At 47.9% G+C, this 13,602-nt stretch overlaps 1 protein-coding gene across 1 annotated transcript; it reads left to right on the forward strand.

Moving 5' to 3' along the window:
• The first annotated feature begins 262 nt into the window (after positions 1–262).
• Positions 263–3,634, forward strand: LOC119108529 (uncharacterized). Its single transcript, XM_037232111.1, has 5 exons — positions 263–333; positions 1,424–1,520; positions 1,813–1,959; positions 2,515–2,640; positions 3,012–3,634. Exons 2-5 carry the CDS (start codon positions 1,478–1,480, stop codon positions 3,077–3,079), a joined length of 384 nt encoding a protein of 127 aa, XP_037088006.1. The 5' UTR covers positions 263–333; positions 1,424–1,477; the 3' UTR covers positions 3,080–3,634.
• Positions 3,635–13,602: the final 9,968 nt, after the last annotated feature.

Consider the following 13,602-nt stretch of genomic DNA (forward strand, 5'->3'; position numbering starts at 1 on the left):
GGCCGACCACGTTGCGACATCCCGCACTCCGCAGCCCACCAGGCAGCCCTGACCTTCCATCCCGCGCCCGACCTCCCCCACGCGCCCGAGTACCCGCTGTCCGCCCCGCCGCGCCTCCACACGTGCGGCGGAGGCGCGAGCGGATGGGGGAGCGGGGAGGGGGAGGGGAGGCACAGGCCGGGTCCTCTTCCGCCCAGCTGTCGGCGCCGCCGCCGCCGCCGCCCGTGTCACTGGCCTCAAATAGTCGCACCCGCCGCCCAAATAGCGCAGTCGGAGGGGGGAGACGCCCGAGGAGCGGGACGGGACGCACGGCTGCCGGCAGGAACACAGGAGGTGAGCGGCCGCATCCGCCGAACTGCTGGCCGAGTAGTTGGTGCCTGGCGAAAGCTGGACTCGCTAGCACGCGGCTTCTTGTTTTGTCATGTCATGACATGTCGTGACACATTTCAAAAGTTTCAACGGAAGGATTGAGATCATAAGAGAGAAACATTGAAATAAAGAGACAGTCTGAACAATCATTCCACATAAAGCACAACCTGTGAAAAGTTAGGTCCTTTTAGTTTGAAGCTTGGTCGTTGTTCGTTTTTGTTGTGCCAGTACAGCCACTTGATATTAAAGACGGAGGCATGAAATCATGTTTTGCAAGATTGAGCAGACGCTATCTAGCACCTAAAGAAACGTCCAGGGCTTCTTTCGATTTTCGCTTGAAACTCATGCATGCATTTATTGTTGAAGTTGGACTGAGAGCGAGTTCGACTTCCGGAGGACTCCAGTGAACATATATGGTGTTTTTGTTGGTTTTTGCAAACAGGTTTCACTTGATTCTTTGTACTGGATTTGGCTTTGGCTGATCCCGCTCTCTTCGAGAACCTGCAGCTGGTGACTTGGTGTTTTACAACAATTGGTCGACTACCTTTCACTGGTTTTCGACTATTACCAAGCTCATGTTCGGGGACAACTACAAACCCCAAAGCAGCCTTTTGGCGATGTTCACGGCTCGGATCTGTATTCATAGACGTCAAAGCACTGAAATCAGCGACGGCCTCGTGCATATATCAACCTATTCGTACACGGGTCGACAAGCTCTTGACATCTTGGGCGATGATGAGGCTCAAACTATTGCAACGCTCTTACACCGACACACACCATGTGAAACCTAGGCCGCTGAGGCGGCAGCCCTTGTTCACGAGGACCGACTGTCCCGTTACTGGCAATGAAACGATGCTTCGATAAACGTCCGAATGTAAGAATGAATGAATGCTAAGAATGCTCCAAGAGACCTTCAGCGCCTCTGTGCTGACGCCACCTCCGCCCCAGACGGTACTGAGCGCCACGCCCAGTCCTTGTGCTGACGCCTCCTCCGTCCCCAAGCGCTACTGAGCGCCACGCCCAGCCTCTGTGCTGACGCCTCCTCCGTCCCCAGACGGTACTGAGCGCCACGCCCAGCCTCGTCAAGTCGTCGGCTCTGGCCAGCACGATGAGGATCATCACGGCAGTCGCTCTCTGTGTCCTGGGCTCGGGTATGCTGGCACGCGCCATTAACGGCGAAGCGACTTGCTCCAGTCGGCCCTGCTCGCATTATTATCTCAATGACGCACGTGCCTTGATGTTCACATTGATACGTCCGGGACTTAAACGTGCTTAAATGATGTAGTCTGGACTCGTACTCCTCAGCGCTGCCATATCGCATACACCGCGCAGTCCGGACGACGAGCGTGTGGCTCGCAAACTACGGCCGAGCGGCGGCCGCGTTGTTGACACCTCTCCCAGGGTTGTGCACCTCCTGCAGTGGTGACCTGCGGGCCGTTTCAGCCTCTGTGTGGGGTCAGACCGAGGAGTGTCCCCCAGAAGAGGTCACGACCGGCTGCCGTATCTCGAACGGCAACTGCGTCTGCGCACAGGAGTGTAACACCATGTTCCCGTACCAGGACGAATCGGCGTGTCAGGAGGCTATCCAAGGTCAGCTGGGACGAAACCGGCACTACTCGTGATGCGCACGTACACTTTTTTATAACAGAGCGGCGCAGGTAGAAGCATAATGACATAGAGCTCACGTTAGAACAGCAAGGCACAAACAGAATGTTATAGCTGCGTCCGTTTTGTGCCTCAGGCAAATGACCTAGAATTCGTCAGATTAGTTTGCATTGGTGGAATAATGTGATCCGAAATGAAAGTGATACAGTTTGCAGGGTAAACACAACAAGAACGACTAAAAATACATTTCCTGAATCGTCATTTAACGCACACTTTCTTGCCAGCGTGACAACGATTTTTCATGCCGTGCAAGGCTGCACTACACGATCATCCAATATCTACTTCGGCTTCCTTTTACGATTCACGAGCTAACTTCGTCTTCGTCTTCGTCTTCGTCTCCTGAAAGCGGTCGTTCTGGTAACCGAAACCAGCGCGTCAAGCGTTCCTTCGCCGCGGAGTGCCCGGTGCCCCCCCCCCCCCCCACGGTCGCGTGCACGGCCGCTCAATGCACTGACACGAGCGTCCCGACTGTGAACCCAGCGCGGTCCAGCGACCCGTGCCGGCCGAGCCCGTGCGAGAGGGGTTTCTGCGTACAGACTGCCTCCCACCCGGGCTTCAAGTGCTACTGCTTCGGCACAGGCTACTACGGGGAACGCTGCGAGAACAGTAAGTGCTGTCACAAGGGAACAGTTGCGACAGAATGACGTGCCAAAGATATGATTACCAATCCGATATTTTTGTATTTTGTATTTTGCGCCATGTAATGGCACGTGCATGACATTGACTGAAAGATGAGATGCATGCTGGTGAGATATTTACGCGCTAAGTAACTGATATCTCACATTCATTTTGAAACGTATGGATGCGTGTGCATACATCAATCTACAAGCGCCATTAAAGCACGGCCGGCCAGCCATCTGTGCGTGCATCTGCGCATCTCGGTTCTCTGGCTCTCAGTGAACGTCGCTACATAGGGCCTTTCTGGCTGGCCATACGCTCAGTAGTACGCCCGGCCTAGGTCCCACCCCCGTCCGCAGACTGCGGGGCCATCCGGCGGCGGCGGTGGAACGACCTGACGTTCCCGCTGTCGTGCGTCGGCGTGTGACACTGCCCGCGGAGCTCGCCAGCGGCGCGGCCGCCCTCAGCCGCCGTCGCCGCCGCCGCTGGCCGCTGGACTGGTCACCGTCTCCAGCTACACTGCCTTCGAGGCGCCGCGCCGCCGCAGCCGCTGTGCCGCCGGCCGTCCCCGTTTCGATAGCGGCCTGCTACCGTGCGCCAAGGTCGTGACGACCGAGCGGGCCAACCGTCTGTTTTGTCGGGAACCACCCGCATGCCAGAGCCGATCATACAGTTACTGTCATACAGTCACGAAGCACGGCCATACAGCTTCTGGGTTAATGCAGCGCTGTTCACTCGACGCTGGCCGGTCCCTGTCCTGGTTTGCGGTAACGGCCCCAAGATTTGTCAATTCGGCTGCGTTGTGTGGTGCACGCTTCCGGTAGCTTGACCGGCGGCCAATTTCGTGCCTCGATATCATGTTAGGAAGAGGCTTGTGGTGGGCTTCAAGGAATAGGAAAAGCGTGGTACAAAGAACGCGAAGCTGGTAGTTGTGTGACAAACGTTTGATATCTTTAATACATGCCAATGTTCTTGTACGTGAGCATGCGCCTTTCACTTCTTTTCGCGCACGCATGGCTTATCACTGTTGGATGCAATGGTCAGGAGGAAAGCGGCATAGCCCTGGTGTCATTTGGTGTTACATACTCGTATCGCACTCTGGGAAATGGATCCTTTCATTTTTTGGTTAAATCACTGTAATATTTATCACACCTGAGCTGTCACTCATGCCAAGGTGGCAAGGCAACTTGAGCCCCAACACCAAAGAATCCCGGGCATGATGTTCTGTCAAAGTTGCCACAGTTGAGCCATCATCGCTCCCACAACTATCAGTTATTCGCTAAGGGCCAGTGAAGTTCATTTTGCCGCGCGTTTCCGTGCCTCAGTTTTTCACGATTTCAGAGCACTCCCTGCGTTCAAAGAAAAAAAACAACCTATGCGTTGACGACACTGTCAGGTCTGACTACGACACTCATCCGTCGCCGCACACAGCCGGCACATCAGTCGTCTCCGCACCGTACCAGGAAACGCTGCAGCGGCAGCGCGTCTGGATCGCCTCACGTGCTGTGACGTCACATGTGTTTCAGCGCGGCGGCTGTCCTAATAACAGACGCCGGTTGCGCCGGCCGTTTTTGCACGTTGCTTATCGGTCGCGATGCAGGCCGAGTGCGGATTTCAGGCGATGGAAGCGGACAAAAACGGCCCAACTGGGTCACAGCTGGCCCCGCGGCTTCGCTCTTCTGCGTGCAAGAAAGTAGAAACAGACGCCAGCTGCCGACAGGCGGTCGCCAGCGTCTGCGCGATGCTTGGAAACGGCGCAGGACGCTGATAAAGGGTACGCGTGCTATCTCTTGACCCGTGCTTTTCTGAGGAGTTTAAGCAACTGTCGAGGAAAGTATGCGTGCCTACAGGGCACGCATACTTTTTACGTTTTCATTTTTTTTCGTTTTCATAATTTCACGTTTATATGGGATTTTAAAACAAAATAGTCATCTTGAAGATCATTTGGTGCAGATCACAGTCCTTCCTTCTTAAGACCTAAATCTCTCTAGTGTAGCACACTTCCACGAAGAGGTGCAGACTATTCCGGGCGACTATTTTAAGGTCACTCAGCATCCATGACGCCAAAATAGCATTCAAAAACTGATGTCATTCCATCAGCTATGTGGCCATCAACGCCAATAAAAATATAATTGTCAAGTGGTTGCTTTCTGGTGCTCGTGAGCGCAAGTTCCAGACTTAACGGCCGTCAATTGGCTCTCGATCAAGGTTGTGCAAGGTCGCTGACGCGATCAAACGGTGACGTATTGAGGAGAAGATTTACTAAAAAGAGAAATTGTGTTGTCTAGAGCAGCCTTTCCACCAAAAAGTAAGCCGATGGTTATAAACGAACTTTTTTCATCATGCTCATTCTTACTTCAATATCTTCAAGTGTGGGACATACCCTTAAACTGGTGCGCACAGGAGTGGAAACGTCCGCTCTAGGTATGCGTCGCAATGATGGCATGCCATCATTTTCCGTGTGCGCCATTATGGCGCGCTTATGTAGGTGCCACGTGAGGAGACAAGGAGACAAGCTTTTTTGAAGACCAAATTCGAACTGAAGGTTTGTTAAAACTCCGAACATTGACATTTTTGACCTGCCTGCGGACATCGACATATTACTGACAGAGTTTGCTAAAACTACTTCATACTCCCGGCGAAACCGCTGCTTCATTTGCGACCCACGCATATTGTCCAACATCGCGCGTAATAATTCAGTCCAATAACGACCATTTTCTGACAAAACATGCTGAGGCTGAAATCCAGGGAGGTACGAACACTAAATCTCTTTTAAAGCTCAAAGTCGTCCGCATAGCACAGGACCATCCCGATAGGAAAATACGAGAATCTCTTCTCATAGGAAGCTGACGACCAGATCGCAGTGTGTAGGGCTCATCATGACCGATGATGCGAATGCGATTCGTGTCTCGATGTCTGATGCATGTTAGCTTAAAATCGTCTTCATGTATGAGTGATGCCTGATGCGTGATGCGTGATATCTGTTTAATTAAATTTGGCTGCATGTTCATGCATTTTTTTGTATTTTAATTCTTAGTTGGACGTGTGCTGTATCGCAGTAATGGCTGGCGATTTCTTCTTGCTGAGTCCCCCGAATGTTGCAAGTTGTTCAGTTCATTTGCGAGGAGCATGATGCATATAGCTGGGACAGTATGAATAACCTTATTTCCCGTAGAATAAGCCGAAGAATTGAAGATAGTTGTGATAGTTCGCCTACATGCCTTTATCGAAACAAATATCAGTAGTAAATTCAAAATTACCTGCCGATCCGACTCGACTTTTCCTTTTTTCTTAACAGCGAGTCAATTTTTATAGGTTACCAACGTTCAGCGGATTAAACAAGGAGTATTTGCAAGTCATTTCTATAATACAGGGTACATCTGACTTAGACTTCAAATACGCGAAAAATACGTGTACATGCAAACGAATTCCAATTAACAGGTGGCATCACGCTAATACATCATTCATGCATGCAAGTGACTTCAAGAAACTAACTGCAAGTAAACAGGCATCACGCATCACGTGTCACTTATATCCATGCAAACGAATTCAATAAACAGGCATCGAACATCACGCGTCAGGCATCGTTCATACATGAAAACGATTCTAAAGGGGATGTTCCACATTGGAAGCTATTGAGGTGAGCACCAGATATGGTGGGAAAAACTTACTTGCAAAACTTGGTAAACTTTCAAGGCTTAAAAGCGACCCTAAGTGGCAAAATATTAGAGTTTGTAAAATTTACTCCATTACGTCATCGCTTGATGGCATCATGAAATCAATTTGTGACGACGGCATCACCCGACAGCATCTGGCAGCCAGACCTAAAGAATGGCTCCAAATGCACGAAAGCTGACGCCAGCCGGCCATTCTCGTCGCGGGCGCTGTGTCGGTTGGCGGGTCAGTGAATGGCTTGTTTGTGGATTTTTTGCCTTAGTACTGGTCGTAGGAAAAGCTTTGGTGGGCTGTTTGACAAGCGCAACGTACCGATCGCCAGCTTTTATGGCAGATTATTCACATCAAAGCACGATATGCTGTGAAAACTGTCGTATAATGTCATGAATCTCTTACCGAATCCTGTCAAGGACTGTTAAGGATGTCAATACTGTATTGCAGGCCCATCCTTGCCTGCAGTGCTGTAGTCCTGACATTGATATCTTATGATGTGCACGGTCGTTACTTTCTTTAATGTTTATAGTTGGAAATGCAGTCACATGCAAAGATTAACAATACATCTATAACATTGCTATGAATTGATTACCAAAGTATTGCCATTGCTATGGTGAAGATGATAAGGTTGAGCTACCAAAAATGTTTTTCTTGCTCAGGACTACGCATGCATTCGCTGGTTAACGCTGATATAATCACGTGGTACAGCGGCAATCTCATGAGTGATAGCCCTTTGTCAGTGTTAACTTGTTTGTTGTCAGTCATTCATAAATCATAAACTGTTATCTTATAGGCTTGAAATACAGTAGTGAACAAATGTCGTGCATGGTGTAATGGCACAGCTCAACAGCGTCATCGTGGCACCACCTCATTGCTGTTCTGTGCCATGGCATAATGGACAATGACACGGTTGTTGTACTGCAGTCCCGGCTACTTTCATAGTAAATTTCATGATGAGAACATGAATCGAGCGTGCATTGTTATATTAACGCCGCGTCTGACGTATGACTGACCAGAAGAACACATGACACAGTATACAAATTACTTTCAAAAAAGCGCACAACAATGACATCACTTGCTCGGCCTATTTTGGGAATCCACAAAATGTCGGTGACAAAGACGTAAACATGTCTTCTGCTTCCACAGCCATGCAACATGCCGCAGCCATCAGGATGCTTCACTCAAAAGTATTGTTCACACAAGTAATAGCACGCGTATAACAGCAAAATATTGCATGTAGTGAAATGGCACTGCAAACCTGCTGACTGCACAAGGCTGGAGATAGGACAGGTGCATGTAGTTATGATTAGATGGGCGAAATGAAAGGAAGTGACGAAACTGCCAGTGCACACAAGGCCCACGATAAAGATATTGTTTAATGCCATCCAAGAAAGCAACAACAATACTTTTCCATCTTTCCCAGCACCCAGCAACTCACACAAGTTGCAGTGATTATGACATAAACCACTTACGAGCAATGCTTGCCTGCCTACAAAATTTGTTGAGACAGTAGTATGTGCATCCATAAAAATGCAACTCTATATGTTTAGAATAATTAACGGAAAAGCAACTCTACAAACCCGCATCATGCAAGCTTATACCAAGCATATGCATTGATGAGCCTCACGGAGCTGCCGCTACTGCCAAAGTGAATTGCTAATATAACGGCATGCATGGAATTAATCACATGCCTTACTACCTCAATAGGTTCAAAATGTTGGCAAAATCATAATGAAGTAGCAAAGTGTCTTTGCATACCCCTGCAGTATAGAAAGTGCTAGTGTTTCTTTCGGTTTGCTGGCATCACTACCTTGTCATGTTCAAACAAAAACACAAGGAAAGAGGCGGATATCGATATATCACATTCTATTGGGAGTCATCAAACTGAAAGAATACCAAAACAATGCTCCCTTTCAGAAGTGCAAAGCTCGCACGCACACTCCCCATCACTTTAAGATCAATACAAGCCACTGGCACGCACCACCAGTGACCATACCCATTGGAAGCGATGGATGCATGGCTGTGAACTGCATCAAAGGGTCCTTAAGACGGCTATTTCTGTTCAAAACCCCATATAAAGGTAGAACAGCTAGCTAGCACGCATCACACATCAAGGCACTAATCACATTCGCATGATCGGCCATGGTAAGTCCTGTATGTTTAGGTCTTGTCGCCGACTTCTTATAAGGAAAGGTTTACTTATTCTTCTGCCTGGACAGGCCTGTGCTTTGTAAATGACTTTAGGCTCTAAAAGGGGTAACGGGTCCGTGTCTCCCTGGATTTCAACCTAAGCATATTTTGTCACGTTTTTTCGTGCGCAAACCCCTCGAAACCCAGGCATAAATAGAGAGCACCTTTTGCCCCCTAGGCACTTAGCCTTCGAGATAAAAGATTTTACCACCTTCTCATTGTCATTCTTCAAAGCTATGCGTACGCGCAGTTTTGATTTTCTAATCCTATGCTTGATTTTCCAAGGCAAGTACTAATCTATGCAAAGAGTATTAAGAATCTGTTGCCTGACGGAGCGTGCTCCCGTTTCCTACCATCCATCCCCCACGTACTCTAGATTGTTTGACCTGTTCCAACATTCTACCTATCAATCATGGAGAATAGCCATTGCCCATCAGCAAGTTCCGTATGTTATCTAGACTCTTTTTTTCTTTTTCACTACTTTGTGAGTTGCTTAGATCACGATAGGACACGTTGCGAATTATACTATGCTTGGGGGAAGTTGGGCATGCACATTCGCAGTGCAGAATTATACCAGAGTTGGTTGGCTTGATAAAAGTCTCCATTTCTAACCTTGTGCGGTTGCCCCTCCGTTTTACCGTCACTAGTGTGTCCAAATGTGGGACTCCTCTCCGTACCCTTTATGCTCCATCGTAAAGGCTAAATTTGGATGCTGATTGTTCATGAGCTCTAGAAATCACTCAGGGCATGTTGTCCGCCCGTCCATACCCCAACATAATCATCGATGCATCTAGCTTGGAAAGTCGGTTTGGCTGCCGGCCAGGGCCAACTTGGTCTGAGCTTTTACCACCAGAGGATCAGCGCATTGACTCCCCATTGCTATGCTCAATTTCTGTCGAAAGTAACCATCTCCGAACGAGAAGACGCAATCCTAAAGACACTCCATGGAAATGTTAGTCTTCCTTAGCTTTCACGGCAGCGATAGCCTCATTGATTGGTATATTGTCATGTAAATTGACAACATCTACACTGAAGAAAATACTGCCCTCTGGTAACTATTCTACTTATGAATGTTTGGAAACCTTTTTAAAAAGTCTGTTGGCTCACAGATGCGTGGAGAAAACAACAGCAAAACCTGGGTTGGTTGAGTATTGCCTCCAAAAGACACGAAGTGTTTTCAGTATGACCTCACGGAGATATCACGGGTCTAAAGGGCACTGCAGACTTATGGTCCTGATGCAGCCAATTGAACACAGGTGTTGTATTGTATCTAAACGTTAAAACTTTAATGGTTTTGTCATAAAGTTTCGCGCTACCTGTACTCTTCAGCGTTCTTTTGCCTTAGCCCCTACCTGAGGGACTGGATTCCTATTCAGTTTTTCGTGACTGTCTCCGTCTGTATGTATAACCTGAGCTCTGTTCACATAAGTTACCTTATCTAAGATTAAAACACCCTTACACTCATCGCTCTGCTAAACCATTATATCATCATTTTTGCTAAGGTCTCTGATGAGGTTCCGCTGATCTGCAGTGACCTTTAGTTTGCCTTTGCCTTTTGAACGTGCGCAGAACGTCATGCTTTAATTTATGCACGCTAACTTCTACATCCTTACTAGAAGGTCCAGGAAAGTTCATCCCGATATCTGGAAATCTCAACGACAGATTCGGAATACGACCTGGATGCGGCTGATCTTCGTTACCATCTTCTGCGTCTGCCCCACGGACGTCACGAGGTCCGTTCGCCAGTCTCGATGGTACTGCTGTGGCATTTGTTGAAGCTGGTGGTAACCTCGTGTTGAAGTTGGTGTTGAAGTTGGCCCGGTGCAGTCGCGGTACCAGTGTGTTGCTACCATCACACAATTTTGAGATGTAGTCTTTCCACCGCTGGTCACATGCAAAACACTCAACTCCTTCCTCTACCTGAAATAAAATGTCCTTAGATGTTGCGTCTGTGCCAAGTTAGGACTTTGGCTGGAAGACTAACTTCTGCGGTATTTAGGTCTACGGACGATACATTATTCACTCTCTTTTTACTTGTCTGACTGGCAACCAGTTCTGCATGGCCATGACTGACTTGGCGCTTGGCTTAAAGTAGTGTGAACTTGTTAACCTATCTTCGTCTATTTTCGCGAGAAGTGACGTCAGAAACCGGTACACACATCGCACATGCATAAGCGTGCCTTTTGTACTCTGTAAAACACGAGATCGATTCGAATGAGCGTGAGCGTTGTCGTTCCAAACAGTCTTTTTTTCGAAATGTTTCTGCAGTTGCCTTGTTTAATACAATTTTAGAAAGGCCGACGCCGCGCGGCCCACGCAGTCTGTAGGACTGGAAATGGGGTAAAAGTTGTTGTGTCTGACTTTCAACCGTGCATGCTCAAAACTATGTTATATAACTTTTCGATAATCGATTCTGACCAGGGGTTGAACACTCAGATGCATATGTGTTGGTCAAATAATCGTTTACGCAAATTTTGACCTCATTTCTATCGTCAACGTTCACATGGCGTCCTCAATATCTCCATAGAATCCGGAGGAAATTGACGGAACTTCCGTGTTTTATCGGCCTAGAAAGAATCCGTGTAACTTATGGCGGCATTCTGCTCCATGCAGTCGCTTAACGCCTGCTTCCTTGACTTAATTGACTCCAAAATAAGAACAGGATTGCTTCTGGTATCTTCACAGGCTTCTGTTCCAAATGACTAAATTAAACATAGAATTGAACCGAAAAAAATCCTATGCCCTTGAGATAAAGTCGTCAGATCCGTTTGTGTGTGTGTGTGTATGTGTGTGTGTGGGGGGGGTTCACCATCCGAAGTTCTTTTCCCATCCTTGTACCCCCCCCCCCCCCCCGGTCTCATCTTACCAAAGCCCTGGCTGCGCCCCTGTGTAACATGATGGAGAAGTGGGCAATTAGGAATAATTTAACATGCTGTAGCCAATCATGACATTTTTTCACTGGTCTTTAGTCTCGACCGCTCCTGCCCAGGTGACACCGCCGCACTTGTTAAACAATGGTGATGCAGGCTTGCCAACAGAATTTGATAAGAGCTGAAGGCGTCCTTTGCACACACTTAGAGCATTGATACCTCAGACAGGGCGGTCGGTCGCTCAACAGTTGCGTCGAGGTGGGCCTGACTCCATCTCTGCCTGGTGTCTACAGACCCCTTCCGACATGCCGAGCCTGAGTGGCCGGTGTGACTGTCACCAAATGTTGCCCGATACGTGCTCTGGCTGGCTGAATAGACGATTGTGCCGGTGTTAGCCCGATTGGCACTAGGCCGCACACCTGACTAAGGACACACAGGCCGCTCAGGCGCGGTCATCAGGTGCGGGATGCCAATGCGCTGTCGCTGCACGTGCCATCGATTTGTGCTTTTTTATCGTTGATAACTTATGGATGCCAGCTTGAGATGAGACCCAAACAGTTGTTTTTTATACTGAAAAAATGTGATTTGACTGACACAATTTGCGTTCGTTTCAACTTAACTGATCAAGGAAAGGTTACCTGCTTTATTGATCGTTTCTCTGAGGCTCATGGGAGGTCCTTGAACTAAAACTACCTTGGTCAACCTTTTACGTTGAGGAACTTGTCGTCCCGGGATATCTGATGATCCGGGGCTTGCTTCAAATGCCAGAACCATCTTGAAAGATGTTTCATCTTGCAAGTTCAGGAAAAATCACTCATCTGAAATGACTCAGAATTATGATCTCTGGATTTAAAATGCCATCTAGGAAACAGAAGGTTACAGGCACACACTCATCATTTTCTTAGGAAGGGGTGGTGGAAGGGGGGGGGGGGTAGTTAATCGGAGCTCAGCGAGAACGAATTACGCATTAGAACACTTTGGCCACTGATTTTTTAACCCTGACTGACATATGTGCGCGCGCAGGGTAAAGCGTAGCATGGATGGGTAACAGGGGCATGGGTAAAACAAAAAGTGGTTGCACCAAGCCTCAGGCAATGACAAAATATACACGGTACGCAAAGTCCATCGCTATTTGTAGAATGAACACGCGATATAAGGCTGCGACCAGTATTTTTAATTAATGCAAGATACCAACATACTTCGACATTATGACGTGATAAGGTTAAATGACGTCATATTGTTGAAGTATGCTGCTATCTTTCTTTGCATTAATTAAAAACCAATTCAATTATTTGACTCGATGGTTCGCCTGAAGATGTAAAAGTTTCGCACAAACTAGTTCAAAGAGAGTATTCCTGCTACGTAAATTATGCACTCATACATTTTGATATCTCAGAGGAAGGGACGAATCCGAGGGAAGCAAACCCCATCTGAAGGCTTCGCTTTCGACCGGCTTCGGACGTTGGGTAGGGTGTGTCGATAATGAAGATAGAGCGACCAAACTTGTCTGCTACTTGCAGTTCGCGGCTGCAGCATACGCATGCAAATTTTGAGGTAGCTCCAGTCATGGGTTCGGACACGGCGTCAAGCTAGTGCTCGTATGGTTACATTGCTGCATTTTATATCCAAAAGTTAGGCTATCAAATATTTGGTCGCAAATGACGTAGGCAATTAACGCCACCTATACAATGCTATTTATGGTATTACATATCTATGGAAAATGCAGTGCAGCCAAACCACTTCACATTCTGAAAGCCCGAAAAGGTCTTGCATTCGTAGTATTTCCGTACAATCGGACTAAAACGACGTTCAGAACCCAAAGTTGTTCCGAGTGGACCTCTACAAACGGCATTTAGTTGAAGTACATAGACATTCTCGAACAGGTGATAGATACCCGAGCCAAGTAACTAAATGCATGATCGACATAATGTGATAAATCTAGTCATATCAGATAAACCAACCAGCTGGCGCTGATCTGAGCCATCAGGGCTTCGGAATCGATTCCAGATTCGGATTGATGAGGGATAAATGGCAATAAATCGATGAATCTCACTCATCGGACCCAGACTCCATCGCTCCCATTCAACTTGTCACATGAAATGGGGTCGGGCTCAGGCACCAACGTGACTTAATTCGATTCACACTGGCTGTTCAAAGTTTCCGACTACCTATCGTGTACTACCTCCGACGATCTATTCATGGGCGAAACCGAAACCCAAGA

The sequence above is a fragment of the Pollicipes pollicipes genome, unplaced genomic scaffold, assembly GCF_011947565.3.
Source record: "Pollicipes pollicipes isolate AB1234 unplaced genomic scaffold, Ppol_2.1 Scaffold_6686;HRSCAF=7923_pilon_pilon_pilon, whole genome shotgun sequence".
Lineage (NCBI taxonomy): Eukaryota > Metazoa > Arthropoda > Thecostraca > Pollicipedomorpha > Pollicipedidae > Pollicipes > Pollicipes pollicipes.

What these genes read in the sequence shown, in the direction of transcription:
- LOC119108529 (XM_037232111.1), top strand. Translation starts at nt 1,478, where the DNA reads ATGAGGATCATCACGGCAGTCGCTCTCTGTGTCCTGGGCTCGG. An exon ending in TCTCTGTGTCCTGGGCTCGG is followed by an intron (nt 1,521 to 1,812) that starts GTATGCTGGCAC and finishes GGGCCGTTTCAG; the next exon opens with CCTCTGTGTGGGGTCAGACC. An exon ending in CGGGGAACGCTGCGAGAACA is followed by an intron (nt 2,641 to 3,011) that starts GTAAGTGCTGTC and finishes CCCCGTCCGCAG; the next exon opens with ACTGCGGGGCCATCCGGCGG.